At 39.9% G+C, this 27,103-nt stretch overlaps 1 protein-coding gene across 1 annotated transcript; it reads right to left on the bottom strand.

Moving 5' to 3' along the window:
• Positions 1-152: 152 nt before the first annotated feature.
• On the bottom strand, positions 153-27,103 carry erlin1 (ER lipid raft associated 1). The gene is made up of 12 exons (XM_078428265.1): positions 26,964-27,103; positions 24,555-24,677; positions 20,850-20,931; positions 17,957-18,003; positions 16,978-17,039; positions 13,452-13,577; positions 13,016-13,089; positions 12,557-12,615; positions 10,838-10,929; positions 7,015-7,104; positions 5,333-5,412; positions 153-3,192 (listed from the first exon to the last, which is right to left on the bottom strand). Exons 2-12 carry the CDS (start codon positions 24,665-24,667, stop codon positions 2,953-2,955), a joined length of 1,065 nt encoding a protein of 354 aa, XP_078284391.1. The 5' UTR covers positions 24,668-24,677; positions 26,964-27,103; the 3' UTR covers positions 153-2,952.

The raw sequence follows: 27,103 nt of genomic DNA, 5'->3' as shown, positions 1-27,103 counted from the left end.
TAAACCTGTCCAGTTGTTAAACCTGAAAAGCCTGGCATTTCAGTGGGAGAACATTTTGCGAAAAGGATCACAACTCCTTAAGGTAGTCATGAATAAAGATGACTCTGGACCTTGGGAGCAAACAAAAAGCAATATTATAAGACATGAGCTAAGGAGAGTAAATTAAGAACAGCTATTATTTATTAAGTCCACATCTGACATGCGCAAGCCATTCAAAACCAGGTGATCAGAGGTCAAGACAAACATGTTCCAGTAAAGCTGGCAGTAAAGGACACATTAGATGACATGAGATGTTTTAATTTTTTTGCAAAAAAGGAAGCATATGTAAGGTTGTGGAAGATGAAATCAAACAAGGCTTTGAGGAACAGGAACATAAAGCAGGAAAGAACTCAAGCTAGGATTGAGTGATTACATGAAGAATTGGAAGATTTAGAGAATGCAGAAATTTACCAGGACACTGCCTGGATTAGAGGGTATTGGATCTCAGGAAATATTGGACAAACTTGGATTGTTTTCTCGAAGCGTCAGAGATATGGAAGACCTAAGCGAAAATTACGAGAGGTATAGAAAGGCTTGCATCTTTTTCCCGGAAATGCTAAATACTCGAGGAAATAGTTTTGAAATGAGAGGGAGCAAGTGCAAAGATATGTGGGGCTCCTTTTACACAGAGAGTGGTAGGTGGTTGAAACACACAGGGATAATGTTGGAAGCAGATATAATAGTGCCGTTTAACAGGACTTCAGATAGACATGCAAATCTGCAGGGGTTTGAGGGACATTGATTCTGTGCCAGTAGAAGGGATTAGTTTAATTTAGCATCATGTTTGGCACAGACATCGTGAACTGAAGGGTTTGTTCCTGTGCTCTACTGTCCGATGTTTTATATCGGGCTTGTGTAGGAAGGTGATGTAATTGTGTCCAATTCTGTGCTATTTCTTATGTTTTTAAGCAACTATTATCTTCCCAATAATAAGTCAAGACCATTTGATATCAAAATAAGTTTACTTATGTGCGATTTTGCAGTAAACTCTTTTTTTCTTTTTAGATTGGCTTCACAAAATTTGCTTTAGACATAGCCTATTTAAATTCATTTTATGTTCAAAACCCCTTTCTCCAGATATATGAATTGGCAAATTTCTTTACAAGCAAAATTAAATCCCAACTTATCATTCAAAACAAATACACCACAGATTGCATATATACCTTGTAAAGAATATTTCAAAGAAATTATGTAAACTTGAATTCTTGAGATTATCGTCATTTCTCAAATGCAGTAAAAAAATCAGTTAGTAAGCATTTTAATTAAGGTAAAAGATCAGAAATTTGGAATGACAGAGGTACAAACTATTTTAGTGTCTACAACAGAAAGAGCAATTTGAAATATATGTCTGCATTTGTATATTCTATGCCAAGACAACAGACCTGGAAAAACCCTATTCCCACAAATTCAATGGAAGTGAAATTTAAATCAGAGTTAATTATTTAGATACATGTATTCTTTTGTAGAACAAAAAAGCTTTTTTTGGTACCATCATTTCAGGCAGGCACTGCTTAAAACAATGAGAAATGACTGAAATACTGCAACCAATATTCAATTCTCACATTAAAACCAGAAGTCTGCATGGGAGATGGCAATCAGCATCCAATCAATACAAATGTTGCATATAAAAAGCGAGAACACCACAAAAACATTACATGGCATGATGCAAAATGCTTAACTGTATGATGAATTATCAAAAATAAAGATTAGTATCTGCATATACCAATTGCCCAGATATTAGAATAGACCTCTTTGCATGTAAAAGAATGTTTATCAAATGCCTGGTATCGTAAACTGGCTTGCTTAATATTACCAATCGAGTAATTTATTAATGGTAAGCTCATTCGAAATAAAGCTATTAATAGAACATAACCAATTTTGCACCATCACGTAAAATTTAGCATCATTTTTGAACGGCACAATTAATACCAAGGGACAATGATTGATATTGGTTCCTTTTCTCCCCCACAATTAGTGTGCATTTTAATGCTCAAGGGACCTGAGTTGGTGCATACAAGTCTTCAAAACTGTTTGCATTCTTGCAATAGATAATTTCTAGTCAGTGTGAAAAAATGTTTCATCAATTGGAAAAAAAATGTCCTGCTCGTTTTACGTTGCACTAAAATAAGGTGACTGCAATATAGTTTCCAACACGACCAATGTCAGAAACAAAACAACACCAAGTGGCAATGATACAGCTTCAACAGAAGTAAACACTTTTCACCAAAATTACCCTGACTAACCTTTGCACTCTGATCTACAGGAGGCCAATGTCTTTCCAATGACATCTATGGTCACTCAACATAGCTGCCATTATAAAAGCATGGCATCAATTAATATTGTTTAAATACAAAGGTATCTTGATAATTCTAAAATATATTTTCCTATTCCACTGATCTATTTTCAAAAGTATTATAGCTTGTCCGTTTAAAAAAAGGTGTGTTCACAGTTGTCAATTATATTCCTGTTCATTTCATCATAACCAAAATTAAAACAGAAAAATGCTCAATTGAAGCATTGACTGCTTGTAGGTGTTCGAATTGTAATATGTTGTGACATCCATACTAGTACAGAAAGCAATCCCCATTACATGTATTGGTAAATACACAGAATGTCATAGCCAACTTTCAGATATTCAGTTAGGTGCTACATCTATTCGGATAAAAAGCAGCTTTTGACATGGTATAAGGTTCTGCAACAGAGCATTACCAGTTTTAGTCATTGCCACCATATCAAAATTTCATCTTGTTACTATAGCAGAAATTGTTACATAAAGCCACCAAATATTCTGTAGTATAATTCAGCACCTAATCTGATGGAGGTCATGCTAGAATCAACTCCAATATAATCCAGTGTTGCATAATGAGCATTCTGTAATATTTAACAAAGTAGTGCCTTCCTTCTGCACCCAGTCTAAGTCGTCTTGTCTTCAAAGTCCTTCATTGCCTCTCTTTGTTGCTTGCTTTCAGATGCAGGCATCGCCTGGTTCTTTTTCGTACTGGGGGAGCTTTTATCAGTCCTCTTTTCAGCGTTTTGCTGAAACATACTCGCATCCAGGAACATGTCAGGAATGTCACTGCCAAAATAAATCTTGCTGTTTGCCGATATCGCTTCATATTTAACCATCTCCAGATATTCTTTAGTCAGTTTCATCTGTTGGGAATGAACAATGGGAAAATATAGAAATGCTCCATTCATATTTGAATTTGATTACGTAGTAGCATGTAATTAATGGATGCCAAGAAAGCAAGGTCCTTTCCATTACGACTTGTCTTTTCAACAATTTTTTTAACAATTTTGTATATTTGTAAAAAAAAACACAAATTCTAAAGTAGTGCATTTTTCCTGACATTTGCCAATAGAGGTACCTTCTACTGGATAACAAAAACATTCCAAGTATCTAACTGATTCCAAATCAAAATGTTTAGTAAAGAGACTTTCAATTTCATAATTCAGATAAGACAATGCAAATTTACCTCAGTTTGAACTTTATGCTAACGTTGCTAGTTAAACAAACTAGAAATGTATTGTGGGTTTCACCACACCTCGTGTGCTACAACAGTGCAAGGCGGCAGCTCACCACCCACCACCTTCCAAGGGGCAACTAGGGACAGGCAATTAAATGCTGCCTCAGTCTGCAAAGCCCATATCACTTTGATGAATATAAAAGAGGGTGGAGAAGAATATTACCTTAGCTTGCTATTATTATGCACTGTGGTGCAAGATATAGTAGGAAACGGCAGATCCAAATATGAAGATCAGACTGATACACAGATGGATGGCCAAACAAAGAAGGCAATGGTGGTAACTTTAAACAGATAGGAAGGCAAGGACATTGAGCTAACAGATAATGGACATAGGTTGGGCATGAATGTCGACAATTAAATAGGGCCAAGATACTAGGGTTTAAGGGTCTGGTGCAAGTTACTAGCTCAGTCTGATCAACATCCCAGGTTGCTATGGAGACAGTTTGTTCGGACACACCTGCTATGGACACACCTGTTCGTTTTTCTTTGAATAGGTATCACCGACATCAATGCTTTTCAATATCATCATTTAGTTTAAAAAAATTAGAATATTTCACTACTTTATCACAGCAGATACACATTAAAAAAGCTGAAATAATTTATATGTTTCTGACCTTGCAATGCTATCCCTTTAAATAACAAATGATCACTGTTGATTTAGATTGCATATCCATTATGTAAAGTGCCGAGCAATCAGACTAGCTTTCTCCTCGTATCAAGTTTAAATATGGTTTACGACTGTACATAACTGCCCCAGGAATAATATACAGCTTATCAAGAACGCCTGGCATTTTTAACAAGTTAATTGTGTGCAGTTTCGGCAATGTAGCTCCAAATTTCGGTCACACTCTTCAGGTAAATTAGCAGGTGACAAAATGCAAAATGAACAATGGCATTGTGTAAATGTAATTTTTGCAACATTAAAATAAAACCCCGATAATCAATAAAAACTGCCTTTATGTTCTCTAACCACCTGTTCTAATTGTAATAGAAACATTTATGAAATGTCCATAAAGTATAAAAGGGCCATTCTTAGTCATGTGTGTGACCAAAAATGTGAACAATTGTGGAATACATCTCTTCTAATTCTGAAAGCATTACAGGTATATTGTTTTGTACTGTATATATGACTTGTATATGTCGAGGTTCATCAAGTGAAATTTTTATATGTTTTGCTGACAATGTTTGTTTATTGTCAGAGGTCAAATATGACACACACTTGACCAGTCATATTTGACCTCTGACAATAAACAAACATTGTCAGCAAAACATATAAAAATTTCACTTGATAAACTTCGACATATACAAGTCACATATACAGTACAAAACAATATACCTGTAATGCTTTCAGAATTAGAAGAGATGTATTCCACAATTTTGGTCACACACATGACTAAGAATGGCCCAAAAGCATGCTGAGGAAGCCCCGGGATAGCATTTAAAGGTCACTGTTAAGTTCCCTGCAACCATGGATGTAAAATCCTCACCATTATTAACATTTATACGGCAAGACCACATTACTGTTTGTACTTTCACAATAATAATAATAATAATATTCATTTATTGTCATTGCAACGAGTACAACAAAATTAAAAAATAGCCAATCCTGACGGTGCGTAAAAACATATATGCAATAAATGCAAAAACAAATAAATACAATTATATTAAGTACAAAAGTTTTAACAGTGTTGCCTAGTGCAGAAGGTAGTGTTCAGTTCTCGTATGGCCCTGGGGTAATTATCCATGGACATTAAGTAATTTCATACCTGATTTGCTTGTGCTGTTCTCTCGGCAGTGTAGAAATCTGCATCTGCTTTTGCCTTCTCCGTGGCTAAATAAGCATGATCTACATGCAAAACAAAATGATTAAATCCACTCGTGCTCAACATGCCATTGAGTCAAGTCACTTCTCAGTACCGACTCTGAAAATGATTCCTTTTAAATGAATGGAATGAATTTGAGAGGCAGATTGCAACCTTCTGTCACCACTACTGTAGCAATGATACCACTGGGAATGAATTGATTCACTAATTCATTAAACATTGATTCACCAATGCACAACACAAATTGATTCATTTTATTCGGTTGCTTAATAACTTAAAACAGTCAGTCTCTCTTCTCTGGGGCTTAGTTTTGAATAAGGCGCATCATGCAAAATGCATAGCTTTAAAGTTATAGGAATTATGAACATACATCTTAAATTCATATAATGTTACGAAAAAATAACTAAGAATTAATATATTTATATATTTTTGCTTTCCCTTCTCCTATCAAGTAAAATATAAATGTTGTAGTTATTCATTTTTGTAGCATCATTAACCAATAATTTATTTAAAAAACAAAGCAGGGATTCTAAAATTATTTTTCAAATGAGCTCCAAAGAATTAAATGGTTGGAAGCTTATTGATAATTAGATTTAACTGTCATCTTCTCAGTAAAATCAATACTTCTTATATTGGAGGTAATGTAGAGAAAATGAAGATAAAGGAAACAGTCGGAGATAAAGCAGAGGCGAACTCCAACTCATTACTGAATGAAAATCTGTATCTTGAGCTGGAATAAAATCTAATGTCCCACTTTGAGAAGTTATCTCATGCACAGGGAAGGGCTACTGTTTTACTACGGATGCTGAGAGTCGCTAGTAAGAACAAAAAGAAAAATACTGAGGATGTGTTGTGGAAAATTGTAATCCATGAACTGGTAAGGCAATACAAGATGCTAATACTTTAGACACAGAATCTTTTGAGGCTGTAGTTATTAATAGGCAATGACTTTGAAAGGAACCAGGACTGTGTAAAGGAAAAAATAACTCCTTTAAGCACAAAAATGCCTTTACTTGTGGCATCCTTGTCCAACAGAATGCTTGTTCTAGAGAAGGAACTGCAGATGCTGGTTAAAACCAAGATGGACCCAAAAAACGGGAGTAACTCAGCTGGACAGGCAGCAGCTCTGGAGAGAAGGAATGGATGACGTTTCGAGTCGAGACGTCCTTAAGTCTGAAGGGTCTCGACCCGAAATGTCACCAATTCCTTCTCTCCTGAGATGCTGCCTGTCCCACTGAGTTACTCCAGCCTTATGTGTCTATCTACAGAATGCTTTGCCAGATCCGCCCATTGAGTCGAGATATTTAAGAGAATTTTTAAAGTTTCTGTTTCGTGATTACCATTTAGAGAAATTGCTCTGGAATGACTAATCATCAATGGATTTGGTGCTCAAATCATTTGCTGGCACCCCTAATGGTTGTCGCTCATCTAGACAAGATACTGAAATGTGGCACTCAGGGGGAGGGAGGGGGGAAATGTTAATAAATATTAATTAAGATGGGTGACGTCACAATTTGTGATTCATCAATAAATGGTTGGCGATCTGGTATTATGACTCGATAAGGGTTTAACAATCTCTATATCAAACTATGAATAAAATCTTTGAATATTTTCAAAATACTCACCTTCAATTTCTGAAATCGTCTTCTGCGTTTCTTTTTCCATAATCTTTTGCTGGAAGTGAATCTCTGCCACCTGTGCAAATTTCTCAGCCTCTGTGTACAGGAATAAAACATCTCAATTCACTACTGCGCAAAACACAAGCAGAAAAAAGGCCGTCAATATTCCTAAATAGGCACAAAATGGTGGAGTAGGTAGTTGGCCAGCATCAGTAGGTCAGGCAGCATCTCTGGAGAACATGGATAGGCAACGTTCAGGTTTAGAACTCTTAATTGTTCTTTGTGTCTATGGTTACCACACCTTTCACTTTCCTCATGGCTCTATAACATTACATAGTATGTTTTAAATGTCTGTTTTAGTGTTCTTTAGTTTGTTTTATGTGGGGGGCAGGGGTTGGGGCAAACTTTTTAAAATCTCTTACTTCGATGGAGATGCGATTTCTTTTCCGTATCGTGTCTCCATCCGCACTACGGCCTAACATCGAGGAGTTGGCGGCCTCTGCTGGAGACCAACTGCAGGAGCTCCAATCGCGGGAGCCTGCAGGACTTACCATCGTGGAGCTCGCGATCCCTTTGCCAGGGATCGACCTCGGAGCTCCAACCACGGGAGCCTGCGGACTTTAACATCATGGAACTCGCGGTCCCTGGTTAGAGACCGACTTCGGGAGCTCCAAGCCGCAGGAGCTTCGTCTGCCCCGACGCGGGGGCTTCGACCGCCGGCTGCGGGGGCTTCGATCGCCCCAACTGCGGATGGTTCGACTGCCCCGACCACAGGAGAATCCAGAGGGAAGATTAGACTTTATTGCCTTCCATCACAGTGAGGAATTTGGGGAATCCGCTGTGGTGGATGTTTAAGTTAACTTTTATGTAGTTGTGTGTCTTGTTGCTTTTTTTTTTAGTATGGTTATATGGTAATTCAAATATCACTGTACCTTAATTGGTAGTGAGACCTTTGAACATACCTAAAAATGTCACAACTCAGTAAAAGTAGTATCTCTGATAAGGAAAACATGAGCGGCTGGACATGCTTCAATGCACGTTTGCACCTGAATCAAAGCCGAGGAAAGGCATTATTATGTATCTCAAATGGAATTTAGATAGAATTCACTCTCACAATGTAAACCATTTTGCTGCATGAGAACTTTCTAAACCTCTGTCCCTCTCTTCCCCTCCCCCTATCTTCCTGTCTCCACCTATATCCTTCCTTTGTCCCACCCCCCTGACATCAGTCTGAAGAAGGGTCTCAACCCGAAACATCACCCATTCCTTCTCTCCTGAGATGCTGCCTGACCTGCTGAGTTACTCCAGCATTTTGTGACACCTTCGATTTGTACCAGCATCTGCAGTTATTTTCCTACACTTTCTAAACCTATATCTTTTGCACCACAAGTACTTAACACTGATAATATTTTTGTGAATATTCCAGGTTCACAGTATGGTGGCATAGCAGATTTTCCTGTTATTTGCTGCATCACAGGTCACTGCATCTGTGAGCCTTCTTTTAAAAGGAACAAATTCTACACTTCCCCAGCACATGAAAGTCTTACAATCATAAGCAGATATTTTCAATTCTTTGTTTAGTGCAAAATCTGCACCAAAAGGTTCAGAAGTCACGGGAGAAGAATGAGACCATTTGACGTATTGAGTCCACTCTGCCATTCAATTATGCTGATCTATCTTTCCCACTCAACCCCATTCTCCTGCCTTCTCCCCAAAACAAGACGATAAATAGACTAAATGTTTGAGGTCAGAGACACCCTCAGAATCTGCAGTGTTTTTGATTTTCACTTACTGGGAAAAACATCCTTGCTCTCCACAATCACTGGATCATGATGATGTCTCCCAAGTTTAACACACATCCAAAAGATTGCACATTTAATGCAGCGCTCTATTAGTACACTATTTGTGTGCTGAAGTCTCTTGAGTGTGATGTGAACCTGCAGTAACTAACTCATCACTGTTCTACTATCTGAGCCACATTAAAGGCAACAGAAATGCAAACCAATATACCAGCAGTAAAATGTCATGCTTTGAAATTAATTGTGTTCAATCTTCACAGATCATAACTTCAGTGCCTTAGCTTGTAATTAAATCATTTAAGGGATTGAAATAATTCACCAGAGCAAACACAGGCACTAACCACTTTTGCTGGACTCATGTTCTTGCAAAAGCAAACCAACGCACCTGGGAAAGTGCCAAAGAATTCAGTCGAGCTACAATTACTCATTTGTGCCTTGAAGGCATGGGAGGTCAAACTCTGAAATAAAACCATAAAAGGCTGGAAACAGCAACATCTGTGGACAGAGGTTGGGGTTAAAGATTCAGGTTAATGATTATTCTTTATAAGAAAAAATTGTAAATAAGGCATATTTAAACTAGTAAGATAACCTTTAGAATGGGAAGAACATGGAATATGTGTGATAGTGCAGAGACTGAGATAAGGCAGATAGCACAGACTGATGTTGACCAGCTGAGTGGATTGATGGCTTAGCTGGGGGAGGGGGAAATAGATGGAGAGGAAAAAAAAGAGAAAATAAGCCTGCTGGAACTGTGCGAAACAGAGCACAATAATTACAGGAAATCCGAAATAAATGAGAATGCAGGGATAGCTCATGAGGTCCAGCGGCATCTGTAAAATGAGAAAAATCTAGTTACAGAGATTGAAAAGCAAAAATAAGAGGCAAATGCTGGAAATGTGAATCAGAAGAAACCCTCAGAAGGTCACGCAGCATCTGTGGAGAGGAAAGCAGAGATAATGGTTAAGGCCAACGACCCTCCAGTAGGTCATTAAAGGTGACCTGTTCCTCATTGCATGTCCTTTTCGACCTGTTCCTCTTCTTGCCGGGATTTCCTGCTTCTACATCACCGTGGGAGGCACGGTGGCGCAGTGGTAGAGCAGCTGCTTTACAGCGCTTGCAGCGCCGGAGACCCAGGTTTGATCCCGACTATGGGTGCTTTCTGTACGGAGTCTGTACGTTCTCCCCGTGACCGCGTGGGTTTTCCCTGAGTTCTTCGGTTTCCTCCCACACTCCAAAGACATACAGGTTTGTAGGTTAATTGGCTTGGTAAATGTTAAAAAATATTGTCCCTAGAGTGTGTACGTTAGTGTTGATATGCGGAGAACATTGGTCAGCATGGACCCGAAGTGCCGAAGGGCCTGTTTCTGCGCTGTATCTCTAAACTAAACCGAGCTAAACATCTGGCCAGAACTGAAGGATACTGAGACGCAGACACGTTGCTGTTCCTCAAGTTTATGCTCGGTTTTGTTGAAACAGTGTGACTGATGCTTTTCACTTAAATAATAGCTTTGCCACATCACAAAGAAACTTTAAAGGCAGCACATTTCCCTTTTTTTAAAAAATCTTTCTGTCTCCGTCAGTTTCAGTCAGAGAGTTGTAAATCTGTGGAATTCTCTGCCTCAGAAGTCAGTGGAGGCCAGTTCTCTGAATGCATTCAAGAGAGAGCTAGATAGAGCTCTTAAGGATAGCGGAGTCAGGGGGTCTGGGGAGAAGGCAGGGATGGGGTACTGATTGAGAATGATCAGCCATGATCACATTGAATGGTGGTGCTGGCTCAAAGGGCCGAATGGCCTACTCCTTTGTCTATTGTCTATTGTCCATCTCGGGAGACAAATTATCCAGTCCTTGCTCAGCAGCATTAATTGCTGGGCCACACACTGCCTTTCCTTTCTGGATGGTGCAGTTCCCAGGGACTGTAGAAAAATATACCACGCTGCATCTTGCACAGTGTCAGCAACTTTAGGAAATGTCTGCAAAATAGTTGAAGTTAAATTCTGAACTCAAGGATTTTCTCTTAGGGGAACACGTACCAATAATAGCTCGTTTTCTTTCTGTTTCAGCCTCTTGCTCTACAACCTTTTGCTTCTGTGCAGAAATGAGCAACTTTGTCTTCTCTGCCTCCCTAAAATAAAAACAAATTGTAAGGTAGAGAGAAAAAAGACATCCACCAGTAAATGACAATGTTTGTTGTAATAATTACTTTGCATGAAGCAACAATTTAAATGTGGATGATATCTGTACTCTGGACAGACAACAGTCCAAAACGACAACCAATAAACCCTCGTTTTAACGGACCTCTTTATAACGTTGTTTCATGGATGACCATTAGGTGGATGGAGTGAATGGTGTTTTTGAACCATTTTAGCTTAGTTTAGTTCAGAGATCGTGGAAACACCAAATCCGTGCAAACCAACGATCACCCATACACTAGTTCTATCCCACATAATGAATTGTCTCTCGTGTGTAAGATAGAACTAGTGTAAGGGTGATCGCTGGTCGGTAGTTCTATCCTATACACCAGTGACAATTGACAGTGCGTAGGATAGAACTACCAGAGTGGTTCTATCTTCCCTCCCACTTGCAAAGACATTGAGGCAGAGTAGGTTTCCCCTCGGCACCACGGCCACCACTCTTCTCCCGCCCACAAAGATGTGCAGGCCTGTAGTACAAATGGCTTCTACGAAATGCATGAACCGCCACCCCACAGCTCCAGAGACTGCGACAGCGCACCCCACCAGGGTACCCCAAAATACAAGCTCCACCCCACACATGACCGTGTGTAGGATAGAACCGGTGCACCAGAGCAGCTGGAGGAAACCCACGCGGCCACAGGGAGCACCCGTGGCGAGGATCGAACTCGGGCCCCGGCCTCACGAAGCAGCGGCTCCACCAGCAACCCACAGGAGCCAACCAAACTACAATCATGCATGTCTCTGCATCGCTGGAGGAAAGCCGAGCACCCAGATGAAACACACACTGCCACAGAGAGCACCCGAGGTCAGGATCTAACTTGGGACTCTGGTGCTGTAAGGTAGCAACTCTACTGCAGTGCCACTATGCCATCCCAAGGTATTGTGCATTTGTTGTTTATTGTGTGGTGGATGTTTATTGGCTGCTTTTCCAATGGTAATGCATAGATTACCCCCTTATTTGGCTATAGCGGACAATCGGTAATAACAGACAACCTAGTGGGGTATGTGTATCAGCACACACATTTTACTCTTATGTTAAGAGATTAAGTGGAATGAAATGATTTGTTTTATATTTAACCTGCACATTTTCAAATCCTGCAAAATTTCACTGACAGAATTTCTTAGAGGTGATAAACAACCAGATTAAATACACTAATTACATTCTTGGTGAGAGATTATTTTGTCTGTAGTCTACTTGTAATAGATGCAGTCAGTAAATTTTACTTAATCCAAATAGCAGCAGTTGCAGTTTCTCTGGAACTATTTAATTAAAATGTGGTGCAAGCTACTGCCAAAAAGTGTGAAGATTGAAGTGAAAAAGATTCTGAAACAAAAATTGGAAGGAAAGTTTTAAGTTGAGCTCAAAGACGACAAGATCTTCAAACCACTTCAACCTGTTGCAGGCAGCACATTCGTTTTACCATTAATAAATGTCAAGGCGTTGGGACCTCTTATCTAAAATACTCAAATTCTGCTGAATAAAATTTGAGACAGATGCCAATTAATATTTGACAACTACAGGTGGAATATACATAACTTGTAAAGCAAAAAACTTACATGAGTTCAAAATTCCTTCTAATTGCCTCCGGTATTTTAGGTTTAGTAACTCGAACTGCCTGTTGACACAATGACAAGGAAGTTAAATTTAAGAGATTTCCACATAGTTCAAATGGAATCTAAAATTCCCCAAGACTTTGCTTTGTTCAAAGTGTAAAACCCTGCAAAAGCTGTCTTACATAAAACACTAGTGATTTAACATTGCATGACAATATATTTTACCTGCTTTACTGCAGCTCCCCCCCATACTTTTCACTCCAATATTTATATAATGTTGCTTTAAACTGTTGAAACAAGTTCAACTGGATTTTATTTGTAGGACAAGAATAGAAAAGTCTAATTAAGAAAATTGCTTAGCTTAATGAAATCGAATGGATGCTGCACAGTTAACCAGTATATACGAAATGTACATCAATACATCATGACAAGAAATGGAATATCAAAGGTTGCTTCATTTACCTGTATTGTAAGACCAGGTGCCATAACATTCAAGTCATTTTGTAAAGCTAACTTCAGGTTTTCATCGATTTGATCTAAAGCACAACAAACCCAAATTTATGACTTGCAGTATCGGAATATATCTTTGAGCGTCACTATCAAACTGCACTATTATAAACATTCCATATTCAAGCTTTGTTTGCCTAACCCTCAAATAAATGTGCTATTTTTAAATCTAAAATTTAGGACGTCACATAATTCGATATTCCAATCTTTTCTTTTAAATAACCTATCAAACTGATTCCTTGCCTGACAAGAGAAACTGACAATTTAATTTTCATTTGCGGTTTTTATTATTTCAGTTGACGGAAAAATTCTGGTTTATCAACATTTCTTTTTAAACCAAGCGAGCATTTATGTCTTCACCAACAAAATAAGAAGCTTCAGCAAACCTCACCAAAGTATTCAATGTAGACTTCCTGTAGGGTGTGCACACTGCAAAACTGGTTCAGTTCATGATGAATTTTGTTGAAAATCAATGTCTTGTCATAATCTGCTGTGTAGTTCTTTGCGATATCATACACTAAAAAAAATAGACAATTTTACACGTGGCCAGCATGTCCTGATTTTGCATCCAGGTCATTAGTGTTAAAGTTATTTATTTTCATGTGTTTTATGGTATATCTGAATGTTTCTCAATACAGTAAAACTCCCAATAATCTGGAACACTTGTGACTTTCGACATGCAAGATTGGCAGACTTTCTGGATTATTGAATGTTACTCTATTGAACTCATTTCAAGGACTTTTGGACAAGCACATGGACAGGAAAGGTTTAGAGGGAAATAGGCCAAACATGAGGAGATGGGACTAGAAACAGGGAACTGCTGATGCTGGTTAATACACAAAAAGGATACAACGTGCCAGGGTACCTCAGTGGGTCAGGCAGCATTCCTAGAGAAAATGGGTAGGTCATGTTTCGGGTTGAGACCCTTCTTCAGACTTCTTTAGTTCAAGCAATGTAGAGGACACTATATCAGGGACACTAAAAAAAGGAGCACTGTGAAAAAGGGACAAGTGAATTGCTGTTCCACTTGGAAGGAGCTTTTAAGGACCTAGAGAGTGGCAGGAGCCAAATAGTAAGTATTTCGGATTTGGATGAAGCATCTTGATTGTGTCAACTAGTTGGGCCGAAGGGCCCGTTTCTGTGATGTACTTCTGTCATTAACATTAATTGGGATCAGGCACTAATCTATGTGCCGTCCTGCCATTTACCACGATAACCCGAAGAAAGATCATTAATAGGTTATTCCTTACCTTAATCGTACATATTCTTTTGTTCAGTAATAGTTCACTGAAAACTAAATTACGATGTCACAAATACCGTTTGTAAAAGGTTGCAGAAAATCCCAATTACTTTGAGCCAAAGCTGCGTGAAAATATGGAATGTTGGATCTAACAAATAATCTGCTTGAATTACTGAGATGACCAAAGTAGTCCACTTTGTATGGATAAAAGTAAAATTGATTTTCTAGGCAAAAAGAATCCGAATGAAACCATTGATTGAAGTTTAAACTCATAAAATTGTTGTCCCGGTTAGGAAACTGTCCGACCAGAAAGTGTCGGGGAGTAAAGATAACAAATACACAAACTGTGATTAATGGTGTAACCTCACAGCTTAATAATAGCCAGATTAAATTGCTGCTACTGCTGTCTATATTAATAACTTGGATGGTGGGACTGAAAGCCTTATATAAAAATATGTCAATGAAAGTAAGACATGCTAAAATAAGAAACGGGGAACACTTTACAGATTGGCAAAAAAAATCAAAACAGAAGGTCCAAAAAGTAGTTGGGACTCGCATAAATAATTAAAATATTATATGAACATACTGAAAATGATCAAAAAGGCCCATGCAATGGTGTTATTATCACATGATCAGATTACAGGGTAACAAAAGGCAAGGTCCAGTTTATCTTGGAATTCCATGAGTCATTCTGAACACCACACCTGAGAAAGGAAATATGGAATGAAATACTTTATTGTCACTTGTGACAAGGCACAGTGAAATTCTTTGCTTGCATACCCAAGGTATGCAAATATCAGCTTTAGAGTAGATGCAGTGTAAATATAACTGAATTCAACAGACTCCGAAGGTTAAATTACAAGGCGACAAAAAAAGGACTGAAGTCTGTAATGTAGAAGGTGAAGGAACGCTTTGATAGCAGCTTCGTTGTATGGTAGACAAAGAGAAACTATTTCTGCCGGTTAGAAAGCCCAGGACTAAGGGTGGATTAAATTGAAGTTTTATTTTTATAAACAGTAATTGATGCAAGGTTAAATGTTAACTTTGTGTCCGAGATTGATAAATTCTTGACCAACATTAAAAGACGCGGGGGAAAGGCAGGAATATAGAGTTATATCTGCCTTGTTCTCCCTGATTGGCAGGACAGGCATACAGGGTCAAATGGCCCACCTGATAATATCTTCCTGTGTTTTGTGCAGTTCAAAATATGATGAGCTACATTTAGCATTAGAATGTTCAAACATTTTTCAGGTATTTAATGTAATGGCACAAACAATGAATCTTTTGCCATGCATGAAATTAAGGATCAACCCCCTGATTATCAGTTCATTGGATCAACTGTTTACCAAACCATGAAAGGATTGCCCTGCCACTGCTTGATCAATTGCTTGACTTCAAACTGGATGCAATTTAAATGGCTTAACCTAAAATGTTTCCAATGGATGTGAATTAAGTGCCTCGATCGACTGGTTTAACAAGTTAACCGAGACTCACGTGCTTGAACAAGTTATAGAAATGCAACAAAACCACCAAAATCATTAGATGGTTGAACCTTGTAGGTGTGCCATGTGGCCAATATGCATTAGGTAAAAATACACACCAGAAAAGAAACTTGAAGCTCGGAGGCTAAATACAGGGAGACACAAGTCATATCATCTTGCTGATTTCTTCTTAGCAAAGCACTTGGACAAAAATCTGCAGACCAGCAATTAATACAATACAGTAGTTTAACTATTTCCTTTTGCAAAGTGAAATTTCATGGCAAACTTCGCTTATAGTTTAAATCCCAAATATAGTTCAAAGGCATAAATGTAAGTAGTCTTATTAAAAGCAAGGATCTTAGGAGGGCAAAAAAAACCCAGCTGTATAAATATCACATCACTAATGGAGCAGCAGTGAGAAGAAATTTGCTGGTTGAAATAAGAAACCAGTGAAATACATGCTGCTGCACGCAAATTAAATAGAGGCAAGAATTTTGATGGGGACAATCTTTCACTTAACAGGCTGTCGTGGGAATCATTGTATGCCATGCATTGAATATTTTGGATGGTTAAAATTACAAGCACTGTACGTCCTATATTGTCAGCACTTCACAAACTTCAAGTAAGAACGTAGTCAGATAAGAAGTTAGTATCTTCCAAAACATGCAGTTTACTACTATTTCAAGTCAGGAATAATTAAAAAGTTCTCTTTCTCCCAAGAAACCCTTTGAGATGAGAACAAATATATTGTATTCATCGCTTCAATCTGGAGCTGCACCTTCTCTTTTCATATTTTGTCTTTCATTATTATTTTAAAAGAGCATTAGCAACGCAAAATTAAGCGCTTTTATATTTCGTATGAACATCTCAGAAATCAGATTTAGGATGTGTTTCCGTGTATTTAACTCCACCTTAGAAAAACATTCATTTCAATACCTCAATTCCTCTGCAAAATGAGGAAAGCATCAAAAATCTAAAACCACCATAACTTGTCACAAAATAAACGATTATATAGTCATGCTATGCAGAGTTCTCAAAATTAAAATGAAACTTCAATTTCATATAAATATCCATCATTGAAATACCAGGATTTTTCTGGATTGCAAGTTGTACCCCGTTCAGTAAAAGGAACCAAAATTGTGAATTAACCATTATGACTGAAATGTCAAAAACCATAAGGCTCACCAAATGCTGACCTGCACTTGGAGCAAGGCTGTTCACCACTTCTATTCTGTCGAAATAGATCATGACCCCACCACTGTAGGAGGTAAAAGTAAAATGTTTATAACAGACATAAAAATAACTCAGCTATTAAAAGTACTTTGATTATGCACTAGTTGAAGATAAACAAGAAAACCTTAATGAAAGATGTATCAAATTAAAGAACAACGGGACATTTCCTATCACCTATTCCAGTTTTACCCAGTTGCTAAATCATCTATAGACAAAGTTTTGTGTACATGGATCGTTATACTAGAAAATAACCACATAAACTGTTTTTTTTTAAAAACACTCAACATGTTAGGCAGCATATGTGAAAAGAGAAACAGAATAACCAAGTCAAAACTCTTTCATCAGAACTGGGAAGAGGAGAAAATAAGTTAATTTTAAATTGTAGAGGTGGGAGTGAGATAGCTAGACCAAAGGGAATATCTGTGATAGGGGAAAACGATGATTTCCACCCCCACTCTCTCTTCAGTAGGTCCCTTCCATCTCTCCCACACCCCCATAACATTCCTTCTCCAGTTCTGATAAAGTGTCTCGAACATGAAAAGCAGTTAACGCTTCCACAGAATCTATCTATCCCTCAGAGTGTTTCCAGTATTTTGTTTTTATTATTAAGCAATTCACAAATATATCCAGTTCTCACGCAAAAGGCAAAATGGCACTGCCCAATGAGCTCAGCGATTCATAATTTTAAGAGATATCATTACATAATTGCATGCCTTGGTTGGTATGTGCACGTTTTATTTTAAAGTAACAAGAAAATTCTTCCAACTTCAGTCAAAGTGCAAATGGAAAATATTAACAAGATTTTCAAATAACATAACTAATTAAAGTTTGTTGAAACAATTTAACTACATTTAAGTTGTTGTTCCTTTCCCATAACTTTCTAAAAAAGAGCAATACTGTCATAAAATGGATTAAACACCAAAAAAGGAAATGTTCACATACCTTGTTCCGCAGGGAACATTTTTCACTTCATCTGTTTGTAAAGTTGTCTGTAACAGAGAAGTTAAAGTGTGTTTGAAATAAAATTAAAAAAAAATTAAGCATGGCATAGACAAGACAATATACAGCAAAGAGGACAAAACATTGTATTTGTGCTATATGTCCGTCTGTGGATTCAATCTCCAATACCTACCTGAAAGAATGAATGAATAAGTTTATTGGCCAAGTATGTACACATACAAGGAACGTGCCTTTGTTTATTGATGCATTTGTTTTTAATAAGCAATAGAATCAAGAGATGGTTTTCATTTGTCCAAAGAGCACTCGGGTTTAAATTAGATCAAATATCCTACTTTCCCCCCTTCCCATCCCAATAACCAAAATGTAACCTTCCTGGATAAAATGGAAGCTTTCACTCATCTCTAAAAGCAGATTTTATTTTGAATAACTGCACTTGAATTAAACTTGTGTGAACAGAATTAATGAATAAAATACAATCTCAAAAGTCAGATTCAAATTTCATTCCAATTAAATTCCACCATTCACAATTTAAAGTATTTTTAAATTAGTCATAGTCAAGATTTCTTCATGTGACTGTATGTTCAGATATTGTGGCTAAGAGCACAGACAGGCTTACATGTGAATACTTATCTCACTTGCTGAGCACATTCTCCAGACTTGTGAATGATGGCCTCTTGGCTCAAGAGCTAACACTAAACAAAAAGTCTGTGTCACAGCTGAGCAATGGCAGCACAATTCTCATCCTCATCTTGACCATCGGCAATTAGCTTTAAGGCCATCTTTTGCAATTCCTTTTTTTCACTGGTTCCCAACCTTCTAAAGACCTTGTCAACTGTTCTTTCAACATGCTCTTGACACTTTTTTTATTTCCCTCAGTGACCATTTGCTACCCATTACAGTTAAGTGCTGCAAGCTATTCCATGGAGCATTCTTGAAGTATAAACATTTATTCTTGCATCCTTGGCAACAAATAATGGAGCACTGAGAAACAATTAGTTTCAATTCTTCTCTGGTACATTCAATCTCTGCCCTTGCACATCATTTAATGTGATAGCTTCTTTACTGATGCTTGCCATGTCATCAGTCTGTGGTGCATAACAACATTCACACTGGTCTGGCCTTTTCAACCAACTTGTATATTGTGGCATTCAAGAATCCAGGTCCTGAATGAATACTGCGTAAATAGGTTACATTGGAGCTCATAACAGGGCGATGGGATGTTAGGTCACTCATGGAATGTTCAAGACGTGGAAGAGTCTCCCAGGTTTTTTTTAGAAACATAGAAAATTAGGTGCAGGAGTAGGCCATTCGGCCCTTCGAGCCAGCACCGCAATTCAATATGATCATAGCTGATCATCTAAAATCAGTACCCTGTTTCTGCTTTTTCCCATATCCCTTGATAGATTTAGCCCTGAGAGCTCAATCTAACTCTCTCTTCAAAACATCCAGTGAATTGGCCTCCACTGCCTCCTGTGGCAGAGAATTCCAGAAATTCACTACTCTGGGTGAAAATGTTTTTCATCATCTCAGTCTTGGAGTGTGGGAGGAAACCGAATGGCCCACCCCATATTCGTATACTGTGACCCCTGGCTCTGGACCTCCCCAACAATAGGAACGTTTTTCCTGCATCTAGCCGGTCCAATTCTTTAAGAATTTGATATGTTTCTATAAGGTCCCCTCTCATCCTAAATTCCAAGCCCAGTCAGCCCATTCTTTCATCATGTCAGTCCCACCATCCCGGGAATTAACCTGGTGAACCTATGCTGCACTCCCTCACGAGCAGTTTTGGTGTAGATCAACTGTCCATTTGGAACTGCTCCCACTTACACATTTTTCTTGAACACTGTGGGCGGCAGTGGCGCAGCTGGTAGAGCAGCTGGTAGCTGCCTCACAGTGCGAGACCCAGGTTCAATCCGACCTTGGGTGCTGGCAGTGTGGAGTTTGCACATTTTCCCTGTGACTGCACGGGATTCCTCCGGGTGCTCTGATTTTCCCTCACATCCCAAAGTTTCCCCTAGTGTATAGGTGAGTGGTGGAATGTGGGAGGAATTGATTGCAATATAGAAAGAGTACAGGCAGAATAGATTAGTGTAGGATTAGAGTAAATGGCTGATTGAGGTCAGCGTGGACTTGGATGGCAACTGTTTCTATGCCGTATCTCTATCTATTGTCTATGGTTTTCCGAATTGCCCCTCGTGTGTAGATGAGTGGTAGAATCTGGGGGGGGGGGATAGATTACAATATAGAAAGAGTGCAGTCAGATGAGAATAGTGTAGGATTAGAGTAAACGTGGGTTGATAGTCAGCGTGGATTCGGTGGGCCGCAGGGCCTGGTTCTGTGCTGTATTTCTCCATCTATTGTCCACAGTCTTCTAAACTAATTTATGTTAACCACGCAGGATAATTTAACAGAAAATTAAAAGCATTGCAGTAAGTAACACATTCAATACAATTAGGGGCGGCACGGTGGCGCAGCGGTAGAGTTGCTGCCTTACAGCGAATGCAGCGCCAGAGACAGGTTCGATCCTGACTACGGGCGCCGTCTGTACGGAGTTTGTACGTTCTCCCCGTGACCTGCGTGGGTTTTCTCCGAGATCTTCGGTTTCCTCCCACACTCCAAAGACGTACAGGTATGTAGGTTAATTGACTGGGTAAATGTAAAAATTGTCCCTAGTGTGTGTAGGATAGTGTTAATGTGCGGAGATCGCTGGGCGGCGCGGACTCGGTGGGCCGAAGGGCCTGTTTCCGCACTGTATCTCTAAATCTGAAAAAAAAATCTTTAAAAAAAAATCTTTTAAAATTCTTTAACTTATTTCAAAACATTAATCCTTCATCTATTCTTCATCTGCCTGAAAGTGTAAAGAAATAGTGCTAACCTGAACGGGTCTGAAAGATGTAATGAATGGCACCATAATGTGGTACCCAGGGCAACTCGGAGTGACCAATAACGCACCACCTCTGGAGAAAAGAAAAAAGATTTAATATGTTGACACCTCTACAAAAACTAAGACATAACTGCACAAAATGAGGGTCGCTGTAAAATAACAACTCCTGTTGATATGATTTATGGACATAGCTTGGAACAGGTACTCAACTGAATTTCAATTAAGCATATCAGCCCTTAAGTCTGAAGGATCTTTGCTGACATTTACGCTCTGCACAAGCATCCTTTGCCATTAATATATTTTAATACTATCATCTATATCAATCTCATGCAAAGCAATAAATGGCACATTTTGTCCTTGGCTTGTGTTTAGAAGCTATTTCTGCAAAAGATATATATCAGTAATTAGAGTTGAGGTATTAGTGTTGGGAGACTTTCAACAGTAAAATGCACAACATTGAGGATTAGCTTAGCCAACCCACAACTAGTCCCCCCCCCCCGTCCCCCCCACCACTACCAGAGTGCAAAGGTTGCCATCAATTATTCAAAGATTGTTTCAGAAAACGACATGACAAATAGTTGTTCACATGTATATGAAAGGTTTAGTGGGATATGGACCAAATGTGGAGAAATGGAACTAGCTGAGAAGAGGCATCTTGGTCGGCACGGACAGGTTGGGTTGAAGGGCCGGTTTCACTTTGATGTTCATAATATTTATCTAAAATAGTTATACAAGGAAAGGTTAAGAACTGATCATTTCCTTCTCCAAAACCCTCTATTAACCTACTCATTTAGATTTTTTTCCACTCTAAATTGCTTTCATCTTTTTCTTCCAATACTTCTCTCCTTTTCACTCATTTCCTTTTCGCTTTCTCTCACTGCTATTATTTTGCTCTCAAACTCCATTTTCCTTTAGTGTATTTTTCATTTCCCATTGTATTTTCATTTCCCAACTCACTTTTTCACTTCTATCAGTTTCCAGGAACAGATCTTGGCTTCTCAAACCATCCTCAACCTTATTCTTTGAGCCGTAGCATAGTCTAATTTTTGATGATTGCCTGGGTGTGATTGCCCTGCATCCACCTCCTTGGATATGGTGATACAAGGAACTGCAGATGCTGGAATCTTGCAGAGAACACAACAGTGCTGAAGTAATTCAGCAGGTCAGCGTTTCTGGGGAACATGAAGAGGTGACGTTTCAGGTCAGGAGCCTTCTTCAGTCTGAATGTTGCTTGACCCACTGAGTTACTCCAGCATGTTATGTTCTCCCTGGATATGGTGGTGGATTCAAGCCACTACTTAGTTGAAGAAAAAACAAACCCCGAAATAAAATCTGTGCGATGGCAACTCCAGTTAAAACAAAAAAGTTAAATAATCATCATGAATATCTGAGAATGTCGTAATAATTCTTAATACGGTTATTAAATATCAGGAGTTATAAGCACATTTGAAATTTTGCAACTTTATTTGAATAAAACCATCCTTTTCATTTATTTCACTTTATTTAGTTTTAGTTTTAGAGATACAGTGTGGAAACAGGCCCTTCGGCCCACCATGTCCATACCGACCAACAATCCCCGCACATTAACACTATTCTACACGCACTAGGGACTATTTAAACTTCTCCTAAGTCAATTAAACTGCAAACCGAAGAACTCAGAGAAAACCCACATGGTCACTGAGAGAACGTACAAACCCCGTACATACAGCACCCGTAGTCGGGATCGAACCCAGATTTCTGGCGCTGCAAGCGCTGTAAGGCAGTAACTCTACCGCTGCGCCATCGTGTTGCCGTAATGTAATTAAGTCAAATTTTGTTCACCCTCCGATAAAGCACCTTGGGATATCTTGCTGCACTATTAAGTTATTTAAATATATAAATTTGTTTTGAATACTTTGCAGGGACTTTGATTGAACAGATCAGGAAATGAACTGAACCACACAAAATTGTAGCTCAAAAAATACTGAAAAACAAGCCTCCGTGCTTCCGTCCAATCATTTCTTGTGATCTTCTAATATCAATAATTCTGGGCTGGAACAAATATCAGCTCAAAAACAAATGAGACTGCAGGCTTCAAGGCCATGCAAGTTGCAAGTGATCTGTCAAATAGGTCTTATCACTACTGGCATCAACAAGCGTGTGCAAGTTATAACATCCAAGCCTCTATTGCAGCAAAGCTTGACAGTTAATAAACCAGACAGATTATTCAAAGGTAAGGAACTGCCATTGAAAAAAAGGTGAAGAACGTGGCAGAAAGGGAAGTCTAAGCAAAGCAATGTGCTGTGTTCCTCATGGGTACAATTCATTCACCATATTTTTTCCAGATACACGCACTTTATTCTGAATGATACATTGCAATTTTTTTTTAAAATCTTAAACACAAGTGGTAATGATTTATGGCTTAATATATTACTCATGTCGAGTGAATGCAATCTTAAGAAGGGGGAAACTTAAAACAGTCAGGCATAACAATTTCCAACGATAACAAGAAGCCACTTGGGAAGGAAACGCGCCATTGCAGCATACGGTATTTAACTAGAGCCAAACACAAGATTCACTCCTGGCACAAAACAAAGAAAACAAATACTTACATGCTACTTGTGCTGATAACTGGGAAAATACAGCTTTGACATATTTTAATAAATTAACCCATCTGCTAAGCAAAAGTAACTGAAGACTAAACATCACTAAGGTACATTAACCAACAAGTGCGTCATTGTTGTCCAACAAGTGGATTAGGGGAGAGTTCTGTGGCATGAAGTAATGTTCCAGGAGGAAAATGAACTTCAAAATTTACATCATGTTTGATTGGATGATGCTCATTTTCCGACTGAGCATCTAAAGGATACCCTAATTTCCAGTGCTGAGAAATTGGGTTTTATTCTTCCTTTGGAACTATCTGTGTGAAATGGCAAGCTGTTTTGTTATGTCATACAGTCATAGAGTGTTCCAGCATGGAAATAGGCCCTTCAGTCCAACTTGCCCACACCAGCCAACATGTCCCAGCTGCACTAGTCCCACCTGCCCCGCGCTTGGCCCATATCCCTCCAAAACCTCTCAACCTCTCCCTATAGCTCAAACCCTGGAGTCCTGGCAACATCCTTGTAAATCTCTGTACCCTTTCCAGCTTGACCCTTATATCTTTCCTATAACATGGTGCCCAGAATTGAACACAATATGGTCTCACCAACGCCTTACATAACAGCAACATGACTTCCCAACTTCTATACTGATAGACACAATATGTATTATCAACAAATTGGAGTTTCCGTCAATTGGCACAGTTTTGCTCCTCCCTCAGGTGTATGTCAAATTTTGTGATAGTGGAATAAAAACGTTTGATTAGGAAGGTCGTCCAATCCCTAAAAGCAAGCAATGTTGCAGTAGGAAGAGTGTACGAGAACAATTAATTCGGTATGAAACAATAAATATACAGATACTATATATTTTTTGAAAAGCAGTTTCACGCTGCAAAATATCTGAACATGTTATACTGCTGTTACGAATGGCCCTTTTTCCAAAATGGTTATCATTGCAAGGCCGTAAGACCAATTACAAATTCCTAAGTCAATTAGAGGTTGCAGGTTCTCAGAAATTTGCAACTGGTTGGAACTTTATTAATTCCTGCTCTGAGTGATGAGAAACCAAAATAATGGGTATATTTGAAAAGAAAATTGGTTTCACAAGATTTACTACCTGTAGTAAATGCCAAGGTGCCCCTCGTCAATCATGTGTATGGAAGAGTAAAGGAAGAAAGCCACGACTGCAGTTATTGCGGCCACAATTGCTCCAACGTGAGTCATGGTCATGCTGCCTGACCTGCAAGAGTGGGATGCAAACAGCAGAATAAATGTCAATATCAGCCGATTAGAAAGACGGGTTTGTAAAATATTTGACAAGTTTATAATTTACATTAATCAAATGTAAATGATCAGCATTTAAATAAAAGGTGAAACAATAGTACATCCTAACATGGACACACACTAAAGTCTTTTGAAATCTCAATTTCATTATATTGCGATCATTTATGCAGGATTTAGCATTATTGAAATCCACACCTATATAAATGGAAATTACATGCACACACAACCACTTTAACAAGATAAATTAAGTCTGAATTTTACACTCAATCATTCAGGAACATGCCATTAAAATTAAACATTCCCAGTCCAACTAACGAACAAGTTTTGAACTTTCTTCAATCTCTGCTCAACGGCTGCTTTTGTAGCATTGTTGAAATCATCCAACATAAAGCCATTGGCAAGTAATATTTCCACATCCTCTTTTCAGACCCGATCAAGTTTCAGCAACCCAATGCTTGTGTAAACAGGTAAATTACATGTAGCCTATTTTAAAACAAACTTCCTGGTTTCTCAGGTTTCTTTAAACACAAAAGAACATTGCTCGGCCAAGTTTGTGGACGGTGTGGGACAATGATTCCCTTCCATTAAGAATCACTCACCATTTACAAAAATGCAAACCAGAGCACCACTGACAAATGGTTTTGGTTTCTTATATATTCTTAACCAACACGCTTATCTACTGAAAACCCTTGTAATAACGGTCAAAGTGCCACCCACATTCTGAGCTGCCTGCCAGCAGAACAAGAACATACTCTGCACCAAGACCACTGTTTTTGATCATATTCACTGGGAAAAGGGGAGGTCCCCCTCCCTCCCCTCCCCCTCCCTCCCCCCCCCTCCCTCCCCTCCTTCCCCCCTCCCCTCCCTTCCCCCCTCCCCTCCCCCCCTCCCTCCCCCTCCCCTCCCCCCTCCACACCTCCCTCCTCCCTTCCCTCCCCCCCACTCCCCTCCCGGTTACAATGGAAACCCTACGAGGACGGGCCCAACGGGGAAAGAGGGGTACTGGGAAAAGGGGAGGTCCCCCTCCCTCCCCCTCCCCCTCCCCTCCTCCCTCCACACCTCCTTCCTCCCTCCCTCCCCCTTCCCTCCCTCCCCTCCTCCTGATTACAATGGAAACCCTACGAGGACGGGCCCAACGGGGAAAGAGGGGTACTGGGAAAAGGGGAGGTCCCCCTCCCTCCCCTTCCCCCCTCCCCCCCTCCCTCCACCCTCCCCCCCTCTCCACACCTCCCTCCCTCCCCCTTCCCTCCCCTCCCGGTTACAATGGAAACCCTACGAGGACGGGCCCAACGGGGAAAGAGGGGCACTGGGAAAAGGGGAGGTCCCCCTCCCTCCCCCCCTCCCTCTCCCTCCCCTTCCCCCCTCCCCCTCCCCCCCTCCCTTCCCTCCATCCCCTCCTCCCGGTTACAATGGAAACCCTACGAGGACGGGCCCAATGGGGAAAGAGGAGTACTGGGAAAAGGGGAGGTCCCCCTCCCTCCCCCCCTACCCACCTCCCTCCCCCCTCCCTCCCCCCTCCCTCCCCCCTCCCTCCCCCCTCCCTCCCCCCTCCCTCCCCCCTCCCTCCCCCCTCCCTCCCCCCTCCCTCCCCCCTCTCTCCCCCCTCTCTCCCCCCTCTCTCCCCCCTCTCTCCCCCCTCTCTCCCCCCTCTCTCCCCCCTCTCTCCCCCCTCTCTCCCCCCTCTCTCCCCCCTCTCTCCCCCCTCTCTCCCCCCTCTCTCCCCCCTCTCTCCCCCCTCTCTCCCCCCTCTCTCCCCCCTCTCTCCCCCCTCTCTCCCCCCTCCCCCACCCCCCTCCCTCCCCCCCTTCCCCCCCCTCCTCCCTCCCCCTCCCCTCCTCCCTCCCTCCCCCTTCCCTCCCCCCCACTCCCCTCCCGGTTACAATGGAAACCCTACGAGGACGGGCCCAACGGGCACACTTGTGCTAGTATTCAATAAAACTAAATTTCACACCAAACTAAACAAGCGTACTTTTTGCCATATGATGTTCCATTTGCCATCACCTTACCTGCTTGCTTAATGTTTTCATATCCCCTTTCAGATTAATGGCTCACTATCTACAGTTCACTTCCCCTTGGCTTTGTTCCTCTAGTGAATCTGCATGTTTGTGAACTTGTAAAGTACTTATAAGTTGAATTTGCCTGTCTCGCCCATCAGAAAATAAATACTATGACCCAATTAATGTGACACATCTTCCCCATGTGATTTCTTGAAGTAATAATTCTAAAGTAAATAAATACTTACGGATTACACTCTGATATTTTAGGTTCTAAAACTTTAATATGGAATCAGTCCTGTGTCTTGCAGCAGCAATTCATAACCTTTGTCCTGTATTGCTGTTGGGGGTTGTCACGAGTGGGTTTTCATTCGTAAGTTAACGTTCG

Source organism: Rhinoraja longicauda, chromosome 35 (genome assembly GCF_053455715.1).
Source record: "Rhinoraja longicauda isolate Sanriku21f chromosome 35, sRhiLon1.1, whole genome shotgun sequence".
Classification (NCBI taxonomy): Eukaryota; Metazoa; Chordata; class Chondrichthyes; order Rajiformes; family Arhynchobatidae; genus Rhinoraja; species Rhinoraja longicauda.
Note: the sequence above shows the minus strand (reverse complement) of the source record. Positions and strands in the feature narration are given on the sequence as shown.